This window comes from Bufo bufo, chromosome 1 (genome assembly GCF_905171765.1).
Source record: "Bufo bufo chromosome 1, aBufBuf1.1, whole genome shotgun sequence".
In the NCBI taxonomy this organism is placed as follows: Eukaryota; Metazoa; Chordata; class Amphibia; order Anura; family Bufonidae; genus Bufo; species Bufo bufo.
In genome coordinates this window covers 810,890,675-810,913,146 of record NC_053389.1, presented here as the reverse complement: position 1 = coordinate 810,913,146, position 22,472 = coordinate 810,890,675, and the positions used below count along the sequence as shown (strand labels likewise).

Sequence of the window (22,472 nt, the reverse complement as noted above, 5' to 3'; positions counted from 1 at the left end):
ACTATGACTGCAGGATCAGACTACACAGAGTTTGTTGTCTGTTGCCGTGGAGACGCACAGTCTGCATAAGAGCTTTAGGAACAAAATTCTAAGAAATTTTTAACCCTTAGTGGACAGGGCGATTTTTTCCTTTTTTTTTTTTTTTTTTTGCGTTTTCGTTTTTCAATCCCTGCCTTCCGAGAGTCGTAACTTCTTTATTTTTCTATTCACATAGCCGTTTGAGGACTTGTTTTTTGTGGGACAAGTTGTACTTTGTAATGTCACCATTCAATATAACACACAGTGTAGTGCGAAGCTGAAAATAAGTTCCAAATCGAGGGGAATTTCGTCTTGACGGCGTTTCCTATGCGTTCAGCATGATTACAGCAATACGACATTCATATCGTTTTAATATTGAAAAAAAAACTTTGTAAGATTTTTTTGCTTTTTATTCAATTTTGTTTGGGAGGTGAAGAAAAATGACAAATCTGCCATTTTGATTTTCTTCCGTTACACTGTTCTCCATATGGAATAATATTTTTATGTTGCAGCCATTTTCAGATGCACAGATTCCCTTTATGTTTAATTTCTTTATTATTTCTTTTATGCGTTTTTTATTCAAGGGAAGGGGGAGTGATTTGAACTTTTTTTCATTTTTTTTTTTTTTTTTACTTTTTTTAAGTCTATAACAAGCAATCATGGTATTTTATCCATTACAGAATACAGCATTCAGTATATTCTAATGAAGTGCTGCCACCTACAGGTTTGCATTGGAATATACCAGTGGTAGGCACCACATCCTCAAGCAAGCCTAGGATTATCACTGTAAGGGGGGAACTAACTCTCCTTAGGGAGAGAGCACCTTAATCAGCGTGAGGAGACTTATAGGCCATACATGCTCCTCTGGAATTCTGGGAGGGAAGGGATGCAAATGAGCTCTTAACAAGCGCTGCCTCTAATGCCACCAGATGTAAGGTGTAGCTATCCTAGAAGTCAATTTTCAGCTCTTAAAATAAGCCTTGAGACATGACTTGGATATTAAATAAGCCAGCACCTCATCTGCAGAGAGCTGTTTCGGGGTGTTTGCCCCTCATCAGTGCAGAGCAGAGAGTACTGGCTTAACTGGGTGCGAGGCCTGTGTCAGGAGGGAACTAACTCTCCTTAGAGCATGTATGGCCTATAAGTCTCCTCTCCCTAAGGAGAGTTAGTTCCCCGCTGTCCCGGACACAGGCCTCTCACCCAGTTAAGCCTGTGTTCTGCTCTGTACTGATGAGGGGCAAACACCCTGAAACAGCTGTCTGCAGATGAGGTGCTGGCTTATTTAATATCCAAGTCATGTCTCAAGGCTTATTTTAAGAGCTGAACATTGACTTATAGGATAGATGCCTTACATCTGGTGTCATTAGAGGCAGAGCTTGTTAGGATCTCATTTGCATCCCTTCCCTCCTAGGATTATCATTTTAATGTAACAGCTTCCCCGATCTCAGCTGGGGAAGCTGTTACCGAAGCAGGAGCACGTGGCTCCCACATTTTCACCGCTTGGATGCCGTGGTCACATAGGGACCCTATGGCCGATCACAGACATTAGCCTCGGACCTGGCAGCTATGGCGGCGTTGCGCTAGTGATCAGGCACCATCTTTAAAGTGACGACAAGTGGTTAATTAAGACCAAAGTTGCTTCATTTTATTTATTTATTTTTAGATTTATTGGGGCACAAGTTTTAGTTGTGAAGGTGAACATTGCCTTTGCCTCTTCTGATCTGCCGCCTCGTCTAGCGATTAGTGTGGGTCACAGATCCTCACAGTCCCATATTGACGGCATATCCCAGGGATGCGCCATCAGTGTTACTTTTGGAAAACCCCTTTAAGTTGCACCGTGATGTGAAAAATATTTTTGGGGAAATGTAGTTTCATACCTATGTCCGATGAGATAAGCTGCTCTTGTCTTGCAGTGTGGATAAGAAAGGAACGTACAGTTATCTGGTTAAATGGAGAGACCTTTCTTATGATCAGTCAACATGGGAGGAGGACAACATGAAGTTACCAGATTATGATTACCACAAGCAGTTATATTGGAGACAGAGGTATTTTGGATGATCATACTGGGGAAGAGGGGACCAGGGGACCTTTTCTTCTGCCAAATGACAATCTTGGCTCTGCTATATCTTGTGCCTTGTATCCTGTATCTGCTGTGAGGTGGCCAAAAGAAATGTATTAATGTGCTTCTTGATATCTGTGTCCTTCCCCCTCCACAGGGAACTGATCATGGGTGAGAGTAACTCCTGTCCTGCAAAATACAAGAGGAACCACAAAGAGCTGTACATGGAGAACGTGCCCAGGTCCCCCACCAATGACGTGAGTATGATCAGTGGCTGAAGACTGGATGTCAGGTCCTTTCACATATCCGTCATATGTGATTCCTCTTCTCTTGCACACACAGCCCACAGTGAAGTACGAAACTCAGCCGCCGTTCGTGTCGTGCACGGGCGGCACGCTTCATATGTACCAGCTGGAGGGATTGAACTGGTTGCGGTTCTCCTGGGCACAAGGCACGGATACCATTCTGGCCGACGAGATGGGCCTGGGAAAAACCATACAGACCATAGTGTTCTTGTATTCTCTCTATAAAGAGGTGAGAAAAGTGGAAATGTCACCGCTTTTACTGTAAAAACGTTCCGGACGCCACGTACATCGCAGCGGACATTTATGCTGCATCTGAAATAAATCAGCTTTGCAAAAAGGGGTTGTCCCTTCTAGGACATTGATGTCATTAGGAGACGCCATCATTGTCAGATAGATTTGGGTGCTCCTATCCCCAGAACAGGGACCTCAAAGCGAATGGAGCAGAAGCTGCGCATGCGCGGTGTACTCTCCACCACTTCGGGGCCCCGTTCTGGAGATACGAGCACCCCGTTCTCTGCTTGAGTCGTGTTTTGGCAGCAATGTCTTGATGGGTTGGGGACAACTTTGCACGCCGCATCCCTGGGCAGAAGATTGAGCACCATGTGTAGTGTTTGAAGTGAGAGCAGATGGAGAACATTAAGACTTTCTTTTTCCCCGCAGGGACATACAAGGGGCCCTTTCCTTGTTAGCGCCCCACTTTCCACCATCATAAACTGGGAGCGGGAGTTCCAGATGTGGGCACCAGACTTCTACGTTGTGACTTATACAGGAGACAAGGACAGTCGGGCTGTGATCCGAGAGAACGAATTCTCCTACCAGGACAACGTGATCAAGGGAGGGAAGAAGGCCTTCAAGATGAAGGTGAGAATGTCGTCTATTATAGAAGTGATTACTTATTATCATTAACGCCGCTGGGACGGATATTGGGCTTTGTTGACTTTATCCATTGATTTTCTTTCTTCCTGCTCTTGCTATATCATTTATTCCTTTGGACAACCCAAGGCTCAAGCTCAAGTGAAGTTTCACGTTCTTCTCACCTCGTACGAGCTGGTCACGATTGATCAGGCTGCTCTAGGATCCATACGTTGGGCCTGTCTGGTGGTGGATGAGGCTCATCGTCTTAAGAACAACCAATCAAAGGTGTGTATGATGGGAGTTGAGGCTAGGGGAAACTCTGGGTTTATAAAACCGCACAGATATTGCATAGAAATATGGATATATTACTGTAAATTGTATTACTTGCAGTTTTTCAGGGTGCTGAATGGATATCAGATTGATTACAAGCTGCTCCTCACAGGGACCCCTCTGCAGAACAACCTGGAGGAACTTTTCCATCTTCTCAACTTCCTCACTCCAGAACGATTCAAGTAAGTGGTGAATTTACATGCTCCCTTCCATGATGGAAGACTAGGCAAAGCTATGGTGCTGACCATGGGGCCATGATAAATGCATGCGAAGGTCCATATTTTACCTCATCCCTGGTGGGAAATACTTCCTGCCTTATTTCTCAGGTCTGATGATGGTTTTATTTCCTTGCAGTAATCTGGAAGGATTCTTAGAAGAATTCGCAGACATTTCCAAAGAAGATCAAATCAAGAAGTTGCACGATCTGCTGGGTCCACACATGCTGCGCCGACTTAAAGCCGATGTGTTTAAAAACATGCCGGCAAAGACGGAGCTCATCGTCAGGGTGGAGCTCAGTCCCATGCAGAAGTAAGTAAGACCTTCCATGTCAGTAACAAACCACATGGACTTAAAGGCCGTGGTCACCTTCAATGGCATTTTTTTATGATTGTGTTTTACTCATTTTGGGCTACAAATCATTTTTTCAATTGGTCTTTTAAAAAAATGTTCAACTGTTTCTGAGATACAAGAGTTAAAAAATGAGTCTGTTTGCAAGCTGTCCCTTTGTGCTGACGGCTCATGTGTAGCTCTTATCTCTGATCTCCTGAGCTCCTAAACACTTACTTATTTAAGCCATATTCTTATCAGTTTAATGTTTATGAGGTCAGTAGAAGAAAGATGAGAACTACACATGAGCCATCAGATGACAAGATTCAAAGAAAACACAAAGTGACAGCCTGCAAACAGACTGATTTTTTAACTCTTGTATCTCAGAAATGGCTGAAGGTTCTTCATAAAGAACAACTGAAAAAATGATTTGTAGCCCAAAATGAGTTAAATGCAGTCATAAAAAATAACCCTTGAAGGTTTATCTAGCCTTTACTGTCATATGTCCTCCATATCTACGGTTAATTATCTGGACTGTGCTTCACAGGAAGTATTACAAGTTTATCTTGACTCGTAACTTCGATGCTCTCAACTCACGAGGAGGAGGGAACCAGGTCTCATTACTGAACATCATGATGGACCTGAAGAAGTGCTGCAACCATCCATACCTCTTCCCTGTGGCTGCAATGGTGAGTGTCGGTTACATTGGTGGCATATCAGTAGGATAAGCCACCAATGTCCGATGCGGGTTCCACCCTGGGACCTGCCGTTATCTCCAGAACAAGCCCCCGAAAGTGAATGAGAGCTCGCATGCTCTACATTAATTTCTATGGAAATTTCAAAAATAGCTGAGTAAGCGAGGGCGGCTCATTTACTTTGAGAGATTCTGGAGATAGATGTAGTTCCCACTTCTGGGATCCTTATCTATTTGACATTGGGGGCATATCCTAGTGATATACCACCAATGTATGAAATGAGACAACCCATTTAAATTAAAGGGGTCTCTCCATTTACCTGTAGGACCCCTTAGTCCTCAGTAGGGAAGATTTTTTTTCGACACACATACAATGTAAAATTAAAGAGGTTTTCCACATCCCTAGTGTAGGTCATCAATAGGAGATCGGTGGGGGTCAGACACCCAGCACCCCGACCGATCAGCCATTTTGGGCCGAATGCTCTATCCACTGTGCAGTGTCGGGTGTATTGTATTTCTGCTCTCATTCTGGGGGTAGATCTGTAGTACTCCGGCATGGCCACTACACAGTGAACGGTGCCTGCTGCTTCCAGCTCTGTCCGCTGTATAATTTCCTGCGCTGTGTACCTCCATTGATTGCGAGCTGAGCTGCAGTAACCCAACATGGCCGCTACACAGTGCAAGGTGCTTCCTGCTTTTTGCTCCCTCCACTACATAGTATCCAGTGCTGGCGGCTGCAGGAAACAGCTGATCAGCGTGGATGGCGGGAGTCGTATCCCCACTGATCGGATATTGATGACCTATCCTGAGAATAGACCATCAGTATCAAAATAGACAACCCCTTTGATGTAGGACCAGCCCCAGGACATAATAATGGTTAAAGGGGTTCTCCGGGAATTAAGAAAATGAAAATACGTAAATATTACTTTATTATAAATATATTCCCAAATACCTTTCATTAGTTATAATGGCTCGTTTTGTCTGGGGAACAATCATTAGGAGAAATAAAATTTCCGCCGTCCTATTACTACACACAAAACCTGTCCTAATCACAGGACAAGTTACTTCAAACACTGAGCTAAAGAGATCCCTCATCTTCTGCTCTGCTTGTCAGGGATTATGGTCGTGAGCTGATAAGATCTTCAGCTGAATCTCTGTAGGAATAGAGTCCATGAGGAGACATGAAATACAGAGAGGAGATGGGGATGTGGCTGATGAGCAGCAGCACGTCTATGCAGTTTCCAATACCACAGTCTGTCCTGTCCATCCTCTCCGTACTTCATGTCTCCTCATGAACTCAATTCCTACAGAGATTCAGCTGAAGATCTTATCAGCTGTATTCAGGATCATAATCCCTGACGGGCAGAGCAGAGAGAAGGATGAGGCAGCTCTTTACCTCAGTGTTGTGAAGTAACTTGTCCTGCTGTGTGATTAGGACAGGTTTTGTGTGTAGTAATAAGATGGCGGCCATTTTATTTCCCTTGATGACCGTTCCCTAGACAAAATGAGCCGCCATAACTAATGATAGGTATTTGGGAATATATTTATAATAAAGTAATATTTAAAGGGTGTAACAGAACGCCTAGCACCCCGACCGGGTACCTCCGTTGATAGCTGCTCCTAGTGCTTCCAGAGGACTCCAAGCACTCCACTTGACACCGTCAGCACTGCAGACCCCACGAACCGCCGAAGCTTGGTGGAGGTCTCGCCGTCTCCTACCCACCCTGGACCTACGACAAGGCTCCAGGCTCCAGTGGGTGAACCTCTCCTAAATGCAGAGAGCAGGAACCATGAACAAGCTCTTAGAAGAGCTTATACTCAGGGGAGTATTGTGATATAGCAATCCCCAAGAGTGTAGTTATCCCATTCCCCAAACATGAGCCAAAACTTCATGAAGGTATAAAAACAGGAAATCTCTTTATTTGAACACACAAGCATTGATTTATACACATCTTCCAACAAGGTTACCACCCACTGGGTTTTGTAAAAACAGCCAATCACATGCATTTACAGTATTCAAACCTTCCCAGCAATTGTACACAAAATCCCCTTCCCTCTGTCTGTAACGCAATCAACAAAATACAATGAGCATTGTCTGTGATGCAATTAACTAACACACTGGCATTGTCAGAGACGCAATCAGCAAAATACAACAGAAAACACACATTTTTCCCAAAACACAGAAAACACCCCAAAACCCCACATATCCCCATAATGTATACATCCATGGATAGCTCTGATCTGGGTGAACAACATATCCAAAAATCACCCAGATCCGAGCAGGGGTTCTCGAATTCCATGGAAGTCACATTTGGTCTGTCTTCTCCTTCAAAGATAGTATGGGCCATAATCCTGGGGCAAGAGGCTAGTAGCCAGGCCCCTCCAAAACCCAGTGGCGAGGTTGGTTTCGCCACAAAGGGGTTATCCAATGTTTAAAACATGCCCCCCAATGCCCGGGTCCCTCATATAGCGGCACCTGCATTACTCCTGATCCCTGCACGTCCGCTGCTGCATCTCCGGCGATGGGGGGAGCAGCCAATAGCAGGCCGCAACGGGCATGAGCCTCTCTAGCATCACGGGTGACGCTAGGGAGGCTCGTCCTTGTTGCCGCCTGCTATTGGCTGCTCTCCCCATTGCCGAATGTTTTTAAACCTTGCGACGGGGAGGTGCAGCGGTGGCCATGTGGGGATCTGGAGCGACGTGGATGAGGAAGAGCGGGTTAAGTATCATCTATATGAGGGACCCAGGCATTGGGGGGCTTGTTTTAAACATTGGATAAGTATTTTCATTTTCTTAATTCCCGGAGAACCCCTTTTAAGTCTAAGGAGGTTCACCCTTTAGCTTCCTGGGTGATGGACCCTGTTAGGGCACACTACCATAGAGTGAGGCTAATCAATGTACTGTCTGTTTCTTCAATCTTCTCCAGGAGTCTCCAAAACTCCCGACTGGTGCCTATGAGGGAGGCTCTCTCATCAAATCTTCGGGCAAGCTGCTGCTTTTACAGAAGATGCTTCGGAAGCTGCACGAACAAGGGCATCGAGTCCTCATCTTTTCCCAGGTCTTATCTTCACACATGCCTCAATGCTTCTGTGTACACGGGTGTTGGAGGTTCCTCCGCAGGTTCCATCAGTACGACATATACGACGACTTTTTTTTATGGCATTTATTGCACGGGATGGATTACAAGATATTTTCATAGTTTGACATTTTTATTTTCATTTTCTTTAGTCCCACTACAGGACTAAGTGCCTTTTTACAGGGAGATGACAGAGCGGCAGTCATCGGGATTGAGAAGGTTGACCGCTCATTTGCAGTCCCTGTTTACATGATGTGCTGCCAAGGATTTTTTTGTGAAAGATGTGATCACCCGACCAATGAACATTTGCTCGTTTGTCGGGTGATTGGCTCCACCTTTACATGGGCAAATTATCAGGAATGCGCACTCAAACAAAGGTTAGTTCCCGATAATTGCCCCGAACCTCGGCCTATGTAAAGGAGCCCTTATTCACATAGGGGGCGATTTATCAAACTGGTGTAAAGTAGAACTGGCTTAGTTGCCCATAGCAACCAATCAGATTCCACGTTTCATTTTTGACAGTGGAATCGGATTGGTTGCAAGGGGCAACCATTATCCCTTTATTGCTTGTTCAATAAACTGAAATGCTTCTGTACTGCAGTATATTGTGCATGCTACACGTACATGTATGTCAGATGTCAGGAAGGGGTTAAAGGGTTTCTGTCATGGGAAAAATCGTTACGTAGCTGACTGACATTAGCGATGTGCTAATGTCAGCAGTACATAATCCCGCGCCTGCGCCGTCCCGTTTAGTATTCGGCGCAGGCGCAGTGAGTGAAGGACGCTCGGCTGCTGCCAGCTTCCTCACTGCGCGGCGCGGGATTATATGGATGATGCGGATAAGAAGGACGTCAATCAAGTGGACGTGGGCGTGCCAAGAGGCGAGTAGACCGAGCCTCTAGGTGCTGCAGCAACGCCCTTATAGCACCTAGAAGCTTCATTAGCATATTAGCAGGACAGAAACCCTTTAAGCCTTTCAACATCCTGCGATTTTTGTGTTTTTGCATTTTTGTTTTTCACTCCCCACCTTCCCAGAGCCATAACTCATTTTTTTATTTTTCCCTTCATGTAGCCGTGTGAGGACTTGTTTTTTTGTGGAATAAGTTGTACTTTCTAATGGCATACAATGTTGTGGCAATCTGGAAAAAAATGTTAAATGGGGGTGGAATCGGGGGGGGGGGGGGGAAAAAACACAATTCCGCCACATGTCTATGGGTTTTGTTTGTATGGTGTTCCCTGTGCGGTAAAACTGAGCTTTTCCCTTCATTCTCCAGGTCAGTACAATTACAGCGACACCACATTTATATAGTTTTTCTTGTATTTTTATTTTTTTTTATATTCTTTTTATTGAAGTTTTTCAATTACAATCAATAAATCAGAACATTAGATTTTTCAGAAGCCTTTTTGGGATCGTAGTAAAATATAACATAACACTGATATGAAGACGCAGGTGTAATAAATGTATTGTTACATTTTGTGTATTATTTATAATGTTTCCCTTGAAGGACTTTTAATATTTCTTGTTTTTTCTTTTATTTTTTTAATACTGAAAAAAAATATAAGAACTTTGGAAAAAGTTTTTTTTTTTTCATCTCCAGATTTTGACACTGATAACATTTTTTTTTTATAGTTGTGTACGGAGCTGTATGAGGGCTCTTTTCTCTTTTTTTTTTTTTTTGCGGGACGATTTGTAGTTTTTATTGATACCATTTTGGAGTGTGTCTGACTTTTTGATCACTTTCAATTCAATTTTTGTTGGGAGGTGAAGCAATGAAAAAATGGTGAATCGGCCATTCTTTTTTTAAGCCACCCTAGATGATCATAAGGCCTCGTGCACATGGCCATAGTTTCAATCCGCATCCGATCTGAGTTTTTTGTGGATCAGATGTGGAATCCTTCATCTCAATGGGCCTGTAAAAGATGCTTCCTTAGCACACCCGTGAGTTGTCTGCATCCATAAGTCTGTTCTGCGGCCCTGGGTTTTGTGGATCCTCGATTTGTGGACCGCAAAACACCTACAGCCGTGTGCATGAGCCCTAATAAGCAACTAGTGTTGAGCGAAGCAAGCTTCGGATGCTTAATCTGAAGTCGCTTCCTTCAAAACTTCGGAAAAATACTGTACGGAGATCCGCCTCCGTACAGTATTAGAATGTATGGGCTTCAATGAGCTGAAGTAAGTTACTCACGAAGTCGCGCGTGACTTAGTTGAATAACTTTGGTAATTGATTTTTAAAGAGGAAATCCACTTCAAAACTTGAAATTGAACTCTGTTTTGGTTCCGACTTGTACCTCGGAACTGCAGCCGAGTTCGGTTTCAAGTTTTAAATTGGCTTTCCTCTTTAAAAATCAATTACCAAAGTTATTCAACGAAGTCACGTGCGACTTCGTGAGTAACTTACTTCGCTCATCAGAGTCCATACATTCTAATACTGTACGAAGACGGATCTCCGTACAGTATTATTCCGACGTTTTGAATGAGGCGACTTCAGATGAAGCATCTGAAGCACGCTTCGCTCAACACTATAAGCCATCATTAGATTGCTTCTACAATACATTGCATCGAACTGCAATTCACTGGAGATCTTCTAGGTTCTTATGGAGCACTGCCACCTGCAGGGCTCCATAGGAACTGCAGCTCTACAGCTTCTTCAGAGAGACCAGGGCTTTCACACAACCAATGGCTCCCCCGATTGCCGCTAGGGGGAGCCGTTCACACCCTGGGAGCGCAGAGCTCTCAGGGAATACCGCATCAGATGCTCCCCCGATTGCCGCTAGGGGGAGCCGTTCACACCCTGGGAGCGCAGAGCTCTCGGGGAATACCGCATCAGATGCTGTGGTAACATTTGGCCGTGGCATCTGAAGGGTTAAATGTCCCATTCAGCATTCATTAGCCCTGGGTGTCTGCTGTCTTTTGAAAGACCGGACGTCCGCTGTACATGTATGGTGGAGGTTCGGAAAGGGTTAAAATGCCCGTACATAGGGTTAAATTGCCCATAGCACTATGATAATTATTTTTCTTAGTCTTTCACTTTTTACTGAAACCTCTTCTCTTTCCGTTTTTCAGATGACCAAGATGCTGGACCTCTTAGAAGACTTCCTGGACTACGAGGGCTACAAATATGAGCGGATAGATGGAGGGATCACTGGTTCGTTAAGACAGGAAGCCATCGATAGATTTAATGGTGAGTATTTTGGCTGCTGTGATTTTGCTTTCGCTCCTAAGATCCTCCTCTGTCTTCACCCGCTCCTTTGTTTCGTAGCTCCCGGTGCTCAGCAGTTCTGCTTCTTACTCTCCACACGTGCCGGGGGTCTGGGGATCAACCTGGCGACTGCAGACACCGTCATTATCTACGATTCTGACTGGAACCCCCACAACGACATTCAGGTAGATATGCTCTGAGCCATCACACATGGTGCCTTAAGCTGGCCATACACGTTAGTCAGATGTCTACCAGCTTCTTTCTCCCCTCTCCCATTTACAACACTTCAGCATTCCCGGCTGATCAGGAGAAATAATTGCCGGCTGATTTAGCCTTTGTGTGACCGTTATGTGTATGGCTGGCTTTAGACTAGCTTACAGGAGATGTCTTGTCAGAGACGGCTCCTTCCAGAATGTAGCCACCAGAGTGATCGGCTTCGGCCACCCTGACAGCTGCTGATTTTGCTGGTGTAAGTCTTGACTTGCTAGATGAGTAGCCATCCATGTAATACATGGCGGTTCAGATCGGAAGCATGAGGCAACCACTTTAAAGTCAATGTCCAGCCTAAAACACCATCTGATACAGAGCTGCAGATCCCCTATATAGACATTATTATGATTATTTATTTTAAAACGCTGTACATCCAGCTGGGGTTACAAAGAAATAAAAAGCACAGGAAACTATTAACAGACTGGTACAGAGGGGTAGAGGACCCTGCCCGCAAGAGCCTACACTCTATAAGGGAAGAGGTAGAACACAGTAGGTGAGGGTATAGAATGCTCATGTGGCTGTGTGGTGGCAGCATGCTCATTGCAGATGGTAGGCTTTCCTGAAGAGGTTGGTTTTCAGGTTACACTTGAAGGTTTGGATGTTGGGGGAGAGTCTGATGTGTTGGGGTAGAGAGTTCCAGAGTAGGGGAGAGGCACATGAGAAATCTTGTAGTCAATTGACTGAAGAACAAATGGAGAAGGAGGTTCTGTGAGGATCTGAGATTACATGTGGGGATGTATCTGGAAAGCTGGTCAGAGATGTAAGAAGGAGACGGGTTGTGGACGGACTTATATGTAGTTGTAAGTATTTTAAACTGAATTCGCTGGGCGAAGGAGAGCCAGTGAAGGGATTGGCAGAGGCGAAACGGGGGAGAGGTGGATTAACCAGGCAGCAGAGTTGAGAATAGCTTGGAGGGGAGCGAGGGTGCTTGATGGGAGCCCACAGAGGAGAATGTTGCGGGGGTAGTCCGAAGAAGATAAAGAACTAGCTGACTGCCTCAATGAATACTTCTGTTCAGTTTTTACAAAGGAAAATGAAGGAAAAGGAGGTTAGGAAGGAAGACTAATGAATCTTTTGATGCATGTGTCTTTACAGAGTAAGAGGTTCTAAGTCAGCTGTCTAAAATTAATACAAATAAGTCACAGGGGCCTGATGGGATACACCCAAAGCTATTAAAAGAGCTCAGCGGTGAACTAGCAAAACCATTAACAGATGTATTTAACCAATCACTGGTATCAGGAGTCGTCCCAGAAGATTGGAAATGAGCAAATGTTGTGCCCATTCACAAGAAAGGTAGTAGGGAGGAATCGGGCAACTATAGGCCAGTAAGCCTGACATCAATAGTGGGGAAATTAATGGAAACCATACTTAAGGAGAGGATTGTGGAACATCTAAAATCCCATGGATTGAAAGATGAAACACAGCATGGGTTTACTTCAGGAAGATCATGTCAAACTAATCTTATTGATTTTTTTGATTGAGTGACTAAAATAATAGATGGCGGAGGTGCAGTAGACATCGCTTATCTGGACTTTAGTAAGGCTTTTGATACTGTCCCACATAGAAGGCTTATCAATAAATTGTAGTCTTTGTGCATGGACTCCCATATTGTTGAATGGATTAGGCAGTGGCTGAGGGACAGACAACAGAGGGTTGTAGTCAATGGAGTATATTCAGACCATGGTCTTGTTACCAGTGGGGTACCTCAGGGATCTGTTCTGGGACCCATATTGTTTAAAATCTTTATCAGTGAAATTGCAGAAGGCCTCGATGGTAAGGTGTGTCTTTTTGCTGATGACACAAAGATTTGTAACAGGGTTGATGTTCCTGGAGGGATACACCAAATGGAAAAGGATTTAGGAAAACTAGAGGAATGGTCAAAAATATGGCAACTAAAATTTAATGTTGATAAGTGCAAGATAATGCACCTGGGGCGTAAAAACCCAAGAGCAGAATATAAAATCAGTGATACAGTCCTAACCTCAGTATCTGAGGAAAGGGATTTAGGGGTCATTATTTCAGAAGACTTAAAGGTAGGTAGACAATGTCATAGAGCATCAGGAGATGCTAGCAGAATGCTTGGGTGTATAGGGAGAGGCATTACCAGTAGACAGAGGGAGGTGCTTATGCCGCTCTACAGAGCACTAGTGAGACCTCATTTGGAGTATTGTGCTCAGTACTGGAGACCATATCTCCAGAAGGATATTGATACTTTGGAGAGAGTTCAGAGAAGAGCTACTAAACTAGTACATGGATTGCAGGATAAAACTTACCAGGAAAGGTTAAAGGACCTTAACATGTACAGCTTGGAAGAAAGAAGAGACAGAGGGGATATGAGAGAAACTGCTAAATACATAAAGGGAATCAACTAGGTAAAAGAGGAGAGAATATTTAAAAGAAGAAAAACTGCTACAAGAGGACACAGTTTTAAATTAGAGGGGCAAAGGTTTAACAGTAATATCAGGAAGTATTACTTTACTGAGAGAGTAGTGGATGCATGGAATAGCCTTCCTGCAGAAGTGGTAGCTGCAAATACAGTGGAGGAGTTTAAGCATGCACGGGATAGGCATAAGGCCATCCTTCATATAAGATAGGGCCAGGGGCTATCCATAGTACTCAGTATATTGGGCAGACTAGATGGGCCAAATGGTTCTTATCTGCCGACACATTCTATGTTTCTATGAGATGACGAGAGCATGCACTAGTATTTTAGTTGACTCAGGGATGAGGAAGGCGTGAATGCGAGAGATGTTCTTAAGTTGAAAACGGCAGGTGGAGGTAAGGGTTTGGATGTGTGGCTTAAAAGACAGGGCAGAATCCAATGTTACCGACAGCGGCCCTGCGAGACTGGAGAAAGTGTTGTGCTATTAACCATAATGGACAGGTCAGGTAGGGGGGCTGAGTGACATGGGGGAAAGACAGTTAATTCAGTTTTCTGCATGTTGAATGAAGATATAGCCGACAGACATGCTAGGATTCTGGATAGCAGGGAAGCAACATCTAGGCCAGAGAGGTAGATTTGAGTGTCGTCCGCATAGAGGTGGTATTAAAATCTATGGGACTCTATGAGCTGTCCCAGGTCAAATGTATAAGTGGAGAAAAGAAGGAGACCCTGGACATAGCCTTGAGGGACACTAACAGAAAGGGGGCATGACGAGGAGGTAGTGTATGAATGTAAAACGTTAAAGGTTCTGTTGGTGAGGTACGCGGAGATCCAGGAGAGGGCTAGGTCTTTGATGCCAAGGGAAGAGAGGATTTGTAGGAGGAGAGAGTGGTCAACAGTGTCGAAGGCAGAGGAAAGGTCAAGAAGGAGGAGTACAGAGTAGTGAAATTTAGCTTTGGCAGCTAGCAGATTGTTGGCGACTTTGGTTAGGGCAGTTTCAGTGCAGTGATTTGGTCTGAAGCCGGATTGCATCTGATCAAAAAGTGAGTGGGATGAGAGGTTAGAGGACAATTCGAGATGGACATGTTGTTCTAGGACATAGTGTAACATGATAAAATTCTGCCTACAATGAGCCACCACTAGAGGGAGCTCACTGAAAACTGTAAATCATTGGAGAATCCCTTTCATCACAGATGAAGATTTGGGCATAGCTTGATTATTAGAGAAGTGGCCTTGATCCTGGGAAGCTTAGTAGGAAATGTGCTGTGCTTGTGGCCACATGACCTCTTTTAGCAATACATGTAATACATGGCGGTTTAGATCGGTAGCATGCGGCAAACCTTTTAAAGTCAATGTCCAGCCTAAAACACCATTTATTTAAAATGGGCATATCTTTGTAATGACCAAAGCTTGTCTGGTACAGAGATCCATATCCCCTATGTAGACCTAGAGTAACATGATAAAAGTCTGCCTACCTTCAGCCACCACTAGAGGGAGCCCACTGTAAACTGCAAATTATTGGGCAATCTTATTTATCACAGATGAAGATTTGGACATAGCTTGAATATTTAAGAAGTGGCCTTGATGCTGCTTGCTGGGAAGCTTAGTGGGAAAGGTTCTGTGCTTGTGGCCACATGACCACTTTTAGCCAATCTGCTGAAAGTTCGGCTTCATTTACATTTAGGGCACCGTCTGCAGACTTGTCGACACTACAGCACCCAATCACCTTTTAACTCATTATTTTATTTATTTTTTTCCAGGCCTTCAGTAGGGCTCACCGAATCGGCCAGGCCAACAAAGTGATGATCTACAGATTTGTGACGCGGGCGTCAGTCGAGGAACGTATAACACAGGTGGCCAAGAGGAAGATGATGTTGACCCACCTAGTGGTGAGACCAGGGCTTGGCTCCAAGGCTGGTTCCATGTCCAAGCAGGAGCTTGATGACATCCTGAAGTTTGGGACAGAAGAACTATTTAAGGATGAAATAGAAGGTAAGACGAAGCGTGTTCTTGGTCTCCTGCCACAAATGGCAGCCTCTGTACCAGCTTTTCGCAAACCACAATGAGCATTTATATCTGCCTTGTGAGATCCATCATCCTCTACTTTCTTGTAAGTGTCAGTCTTAACTATACTGGCATGCTATTTGTGAGCCAGAAAGATCAGGATGAACGGAGCTGTCCTAGTTGCAGTGAATGCAATTTCAGGAGGAGGTGACCTCACAACCTTGTGTAGATATTCGTAGATGTCCAGGCAGAGAAGAAAGGCCACAGACAATAGTTTGTTAATGAGTGGGCAGCGTCCACACCCCACCCACCTTTAAGCTTAGTTCCCCTCCCCCAAGCCCACCTCATTCCCCATTTTGTCTTTACTGTTGCAAGTGCAGTAACTTCCATTTTTGCCGCCTCAAGATGCGCTCTACAATGAAGGTGAGTTATCACACCTAATGCTCAGAAAAAGGTAGAGGAGATGCCCACAGCCACCTACAGATGTCCGCTTGGGTGCTGTGAGCAACTTACCCACTTTTCCTTTGCTCTCAGCCTGACGCCATTGGCTGCGGCAGTCAGTGCTTCGCTGTTACGGATTATTCACTGTAACAGTATGACGTTAATTGGGCATCGAACTCTCCGGGTGTTGTCATCTGCTTGCTGCTGGAGCGGCTTCACAGCCCTGGACTGAGTATGACCAAATAGGCTCCCTGGGTGCGGGCTGTCTCACAGAAATTGCATTCGGATTTCTGTGTGTTTCTGCACCAAAACTGCACTACCCCCCCCTTCCCCCAAAAAATAAAAATGAACACATGTTTTATTTGTGTTGGTGGTTTCACTGAAGATTTTTACACTTGTGTTAAAAGCACAGAAGAACCACACAAAGAACTCAGATGCTGGGGATGTCACAGTCCACACGGCAGGTCACTTTCGGCACGGAACGAAAAGCAAGGGAGCTGGCGTAGATTTAAGCAAGTCGCATGGCCAAACGTCAGCGCAGGGTTATTAAGAGCGGCGTCTAAATTGCCGAACTTAATAAATGACCGCAGAAGTGTACACGAGATGTGTGGCATCTCAGACACTTTGCTGCTGCTGTATTTGGGCTCAGGCACATGGCTGTAGTTTCTGTCCGCATTCGATGTCGACCCATTCATTTCAGGGGGGCTGCATCCGGACCCCCGCGAAAAACAAGGACACGTCCTTTTCTTGTCCATTTTTTGCGGACCAAAATAGGACATTTCTAAAGAAGTAAAAAAATTAATGGTGGCATGCGTCCAGCTGGGATCTGTGTTTTGCGAATCCGCGATTTGCGGACCACAACTCACGGCCGTGTGCGGGAACCCTTACACTGCAGTTTTTCCGCACGATAATCTACCCGCAGAAAACATGCGTAATCTTTGCAGGTAGCCTTAGCAGGTCAGTCCTCTCCTGTCTTCTCAGAACATTTAGAGGGTGTGTCTGACATTTTGGGGGTCATTTATCAAGACCACCGTTTTAGACACCATTCTTAATGAGTCCCTGCCTCTACATAACTTAAGCGCATCCAGCGCTGCATCTCCCCGTCGCGCGGAACAAGACATCTGGCGATGGTAGGGTGGTGGGGCGCTATGTGGGGGCTGGCAGCCAATAGCAGGCCACGACAGGGACGAGCCTCCCTAGCATCACTCACACTACTAGGGAGGCTCGTTCCCATCATGGACTGCTATTGGCTGCTCCCCCCCCCATCGCCGGATGTTTTCATCTGTGCGACGGGGAGATACAGCAGCAGTCGTGTGAGGGGCTCGGGCATTAGGGGGGACATTATAGGGGTTGTATAACCCCTTTAAATGCATTGAATCCACAGAAATAACCTTTGCAAATGTATACACACCCTCTCGGTAAATCACTGACTTCTAACCACTTGTCTCCCTTAGCAGGTGATAACAAAGAGGACGACAGCAGCGTCATCCACTACGACAACGGGGCCATCGCGCGGCTCCTGGATCGCAACCAGAACGAGACGGAGGACACCGAAGTGCAGAACATGAACGAGTACCTCAGCTCCTTCAAAGTCGCTCAGTACGTGGTGCGAGAGGAGGAGAAGGTGAGCACCGGCCTCCATGTTTGCTGCGCATCTGCCAGTCAAGGGTGGACATTCTCCACGTTTTACTTTACCTTTCAGTTGGAGGAGCTGGAACGGGAGGTGATCAAACAGGAGGAGAACGTGGATCCCGATTACTGGGAGAAGCTGCTCCGCCATCACTATGAGCAGCAGCAGGAGGACCTGGCACGCAACCTGGGCAAGGGCAAGAGGGTGAGGAAGCAAGTGAACTACAACGACGCCGCGCAGGAGGATCAGGGTAAGAACCCCCTCAGAGTCTCACTTCCATCAGTTGTTCTATAGTTGTTTCAAGATCTCTGCTTGCTGCTAGTGAGTGAGAACATTTTCCTTGACACCCAGAGGCTAAAACACCCCTGTAGATCCAATACTTCTCACAGCTGAGGGTTTGTTATAGTTTGGGCGACTGTCTAAGCAGCCTGATTCATGTCACCTGCACTGATACATTGGAACAAACCATCAGGACAGGAGAGTGAAATTTTTCTAGGCCTCTGATAGCGTTGTCCCCGATCCCTCTTTACAGATAACCAGTCTGAATACTCCGTGGGTTCTGAGGAAGAGGATGAAGATTTTGATGAGAGAGCCGAAGGTGAGGGCGGCAGAGGGAACAATGGAAGCCATATATCGGTGGTATCATTGCTGACATCTTTGTTGTGTCGTCACAGGACGCAGGCAGTCTCGCCGACAACTGCGCAACGAGAAGGACAAGCCACTGCCGCCTCTACTGGCCCGGGTCGGTGGGAATATAGAGGTGAGTCACAGGGACCTATCTACTGAGACTACTTACATAGCTTCTTCGTATGTTTTATATTGCATGAAAAGAAGTGTAATTGCAGAGGTAGACCTCCCCTTTTAACCTCTTCCCGACATCCGCTATCCATGTATGGCAGATGTCGGGTCTTTAAAGATGGCGCGCGGAGCAGAACAAGCACCATGGCCGCCGGTTGCCTGCTGTTTCATACAGCAGACACCTGCGGCTAATGTCCGCGATCGACGGTAATGCCAATCGTGGACATTTAAAGGCTATGTACTCCTTCGGGGGGAATTTTTGTTTATGATTGCATGTTACTAATTTTTGGCTAAAAATATATATTTTTTCAATTGGCCTTTATTAAAAATATTGAGCTGTTCTGTCACAAAGGGGTAACAGTTTTTCTAACTGTGTGACTGGTACTTTCACTTTGTGCCGGTCATCATAATAAACCTTGTCTCTAAACTACTAAGAGGACATGAACACTTATTTGAAGGGAATGTTTCATCAGAAACTGACCTGCTGTTTAAATCACTTTTTTATGTTTACCATGTATTTAAATAATTTTTGATGTTATTTTTAATTTTCCATGTCACTTTTTATAATTTAAACTAAATCCAAAAATCCTGCAGTTTTTCACATTGGCCACTATGTCTAATAATAGGCATCACTTCTTCATCTGTACAGATCACTTTACTGCAGTTATCTACTTATCTATCAATCTAATCCTGCCTGTAATGATACCACCTCTGTGTGTAGATAAGACAAGAGCCACCATTCACGAGAGGTCCACAGGTCACAGAGCATGCCTAGAAAACTCTCTGGTCAGTCCCCTCCTAACCATTGTGTCTATGGACCGTGGGGATGCCGTAAAGAAATTTTTTAACGCTGTGTAAATGCTGTTAAGAACAGCTCAGGCAGAATGGCCGCCCCCCATAATCATGTTCATAAAATAAAAAAAATCTGCAAACAGAAAATAAAAGCAGATTTAAAAAAAGGATGTGTGTTACTATTTGGTTTTAACTGGCAGATAAAATTTCCTTTGAGCCACATTCTTATTAGTAAGATAAGAACTGAGCTATAATGAGCGTTCATAATGTCAGAGAGCAGAGATAAGGAGCCCTTCAGCTCCTGCTCTGACGGAAAAGACAGAAAATCCAATGGGTGCTACTACATCTAAGCTCTGTACAGAAAAAAGGATGCCATATTTTCAATAAAGACCAATTCAAAAAAATATTTTTAGCTCAAAATGAGTACAATACAAAAATAAAAAAAATGCCCCCAAAAGGTGTACATAGCCTTTAACCCCTCAGATGCTGTGGACAAACGTGACCACGGCATCTGAAACAGCGCGCGCTGCTGGGTCAGGCGCGATTTCCCCCAGCGGAGATCAGGGAAAACGTTCTATAGTAATAATGAGGCTGAACCTCTACTAGTCTTACAGGCTCATTTGTATATCACAGTTCATGCCAGCAGGTGGCAGCACTGAACAGTGATATCATTATTTCCAAATAATTTTTTTTTCAGTATTAAAACGCAAGAAAAACTATATATACGTAGTATCGCCGTAGTCATACTGACCTGGAGAATGAAGAGCACATGTCAGTTTTACCGCATAATGAACGCCGTAAAAATAAAACCTGTAAAACTGGCAAAATTTCCTTTTATTTTTTCAAATTCCACCCTATTTGGAATTCTTTTTCTGCTTCCCACTACATTGTATACAATATTAAATGGTGATATTAGAAAGTACATCTTATCTGGCAAAAAAACAAGCCCTCATATGGCTGTGAACGGAAAAATAAAAAAGTTATGGCTCTGGGAAGGCAGGGAGCGAAAAAATCGCTGCGTCAGGAAATGGTTAAATGGGTATTCCCATCTTAGATAATGGGGGCATATCGCTAGGATATGCCCCCATTGTCTGATAGGTGCGGGTCCCACCGCTGGGACCCGCACCTATATCGAAAACGGAGCGGGGAGTGCTGTGGCTGGAGGACCCCAGATTTCCCGCGGTCCGTCCACCACAAAGCGCTAATCCCCGCCTCTCCCATAGAAGTTAATGGGAGCGTGCCGCGCATGCGCGGCCCATGCTGCCATTCATTTCTATGGGGCAGACGGCAATAGCCGAGCCAGTGCTCGGCTATGTTCGGCGGCCCCATAGAAATGAATGGAGGGCGGCTGCGCATGCACAGTGCGCTCTCCTTCACTTTCGGGGCTCCGTTCTCGATATAGGTGCGGGTCACAGCGGGTCCTAGCGATATGCCCCCATTGTCTGAGATGAGAAAACCCCTTTAAGATGGACAAGTTTCTAGTGCAGGGGCCGGGTTTGGGGTGGCGCCAACGCTATGCTGGGTCCCCCAGACACAGTCAAGGTGTCACCATGTGTTGCTGCTCACCTAAAGGGATGGTAAGGTGTGGTGCACCTCAATGGGAAATATGTCCAGAGAGTCAGGGTCTGCAGTAAACCAGGGTGCTTCTTTAATGAAGGAATTCAGGTACAAAACAATACAGGCGAGGCATAGGGCTGGCTTCTCCAGTCTCCTCCCTGTCAGAAGAAGACCTGAGCTAGCTGTCCTTCTTTTTCTTCAGAAGGCTGGCATCCTGGTCAAGGGCCCACGGTCTGTAGCTCAGTAGTCCGGGTGGCTCCTTGGTCACAGGTCTCGTGGCCCATGGTCTGTGGCTCAGTGTCCCCATCTTGGTGCTCACTACATACAGCCGTTTCCCATGTGATGATGTCCTTACTCATCTGATGCCCCTTGGTGACGTCTGTTTCCTGGTGGTGGTGGCAGAGACCCTCACCTCCTCCCTCACACAGACAGACATTATAACCTGCACCAGGCGACACCGGGGTGGACAGAGCTGTGTCCTCATACCCACCGCCCGATGCAGGACAGAAAACCCAGACAGAGGCTGAGCGGGCCAGGATGCTGTGGCACGTCTGATGGGGCTCATCTGTGTGGAGCCATTGTACTGCTAACCTGTGGATCATGAAATGTAAAGGTATCCCGTCAGTGGCCAGCAGGGGGCAGCGCTGCCTCACTTATACATCAATTCCTTACCTGCTGCCATAAACGTGACCGCTGAACTGTGCGCATTAGAGATCCGGCGGGACGGTTCTGTCTGCATCTGCCTGTATAATGCCGCAATATACTGCAGCGCTGTGATGCAGATCAGGTGCTGGAATAAAGGCATATCCCTGTATTGCTATTAGATTAACCCCTTCCTGTGCAGGTACAGGTGCTGTACCCAATGCCATCATTTGCTGGTGCTGTTTGTACTACCTAACCGACACCCCGTGACCCGGACACCTAAGTGGTTGTACACAGGAGACTGGCTCGCCATGTTAGCCCATCAGTGCCCCGTGACACTGCCTGCCTGCTCGTGAGCTCCCGGATCTGCCTGCCCCCTACAGCTGATCACTATAGGAAGGGAGCAAAGCAATCACATCAGTGGAGATCATTTTAGTTGTGAAACCCCCTCACAGTCATAGCAGTGGAGATAGTTTTGGTAGTGATATCCCCTGATAGTCATAGCCATATAGATACTTATGGTAGTGTTAACCCCTCGCAGTCATCGCCATGAAGATAATTTTGGTTGCGTTAACTCCTCATAGTCATAGCAGTGGAGGTAATTTTGGCTGTGATATCCCTCGCAGTCATAGCAGTGGAGATAATTTTGTTTGGGATACCCCCTAGCAGTTGTAGCAGTGGGAATAACTTTGGTTGTAAGATTCCTTCACAGTAATGGCAACATATGTAAATTTGGTTGTGATACCCCCTCGTAGTCATAACAATGGACATCATTTTTGTTGTGATACTACCTTTCAGTCATAGCAGTGGAGATAATCTTGGTAGTGATACCCCTCGGTGTCATAGCAGTGGAGATAATCTTGGTAGTGATA

General features: G+C 45.4%; 1 protein-coding gene across 4 annotated transcripts in view; it reads left to right on the top strand.

Moving 5' to 3' along the window:
* CHD3 (chromodomain helicase DNA binding protein 3) overlaps positions 1 to 22,472 on the top strand; it is a 107,482-nt gene that overhangs the window by 50,737 nt on the left and 34,273 nt on the right. For all 4 annotated transcript variants that reach the window (XM_040415205.1, XM_040415206.1, XM_040415208.1 and 1 more), the window contains exons 12-27: positions 1,932 to 2,063; positions 2,235 to 2,334; positions 2,420 to 2,611; positions 3,043 to 3,243; positions 3,385 to 3,522; positions 3,628 to 3,749; positions 3,922 to 4,095; positions 4,661 to 4,802; positions 7,734 to 7,865; positions 10,948 to 11,065; positions 11,144 to 11,268; positions 15,497 to 15,728; positions 17,639 to 17,805; positions 17,884 to 18,061; positions 18,344 to 18,409; positions 18,486 to 18,571. In XM_040415205.1, coding sequence (XP_040271139.1) covers positions 1,932 to 2,063; positions 2,235 to 2,334; positions 2,420 to 2,611; positions 3,043 to 3,243; positions 3,385 to 3,522; positions 3,628 to 3,749; positions 3,922 to 4,095; positions 4,661 to 4,802; positions 7,734 to 7,865; positions 10,948 to 11,065; positions 11,144 to 11,268; positions 15,497 to 15,728; positions 17,639 to 17,805; positions 17,884 to 18,061; positions 18,344 to 18,409; positions 18,486 to 18,571 — 2,305 coding nt within the window. The remainder of the gene's footprint in view (positions 1 to 1,931; positions 2,064 to 2,234; positions 2,335 to 2,419; positions 2,612 to 3,042; positions 3,244 to 3,384; positions 3,523 to 3,627; positions 3,750 to 3,921; positions 4,096 to 4,660; positions 4,803 to 7,733; positions 7,866 to 10,947; positions 11,066 to 11,143; positions 11,269 to 15,496; positions 15,729 to 17,638; positions 17,806 to 17,883; positions 18,062 to 18,343; positions 18,410 to 18,485; positions 18,572 to 22,472) is intronic.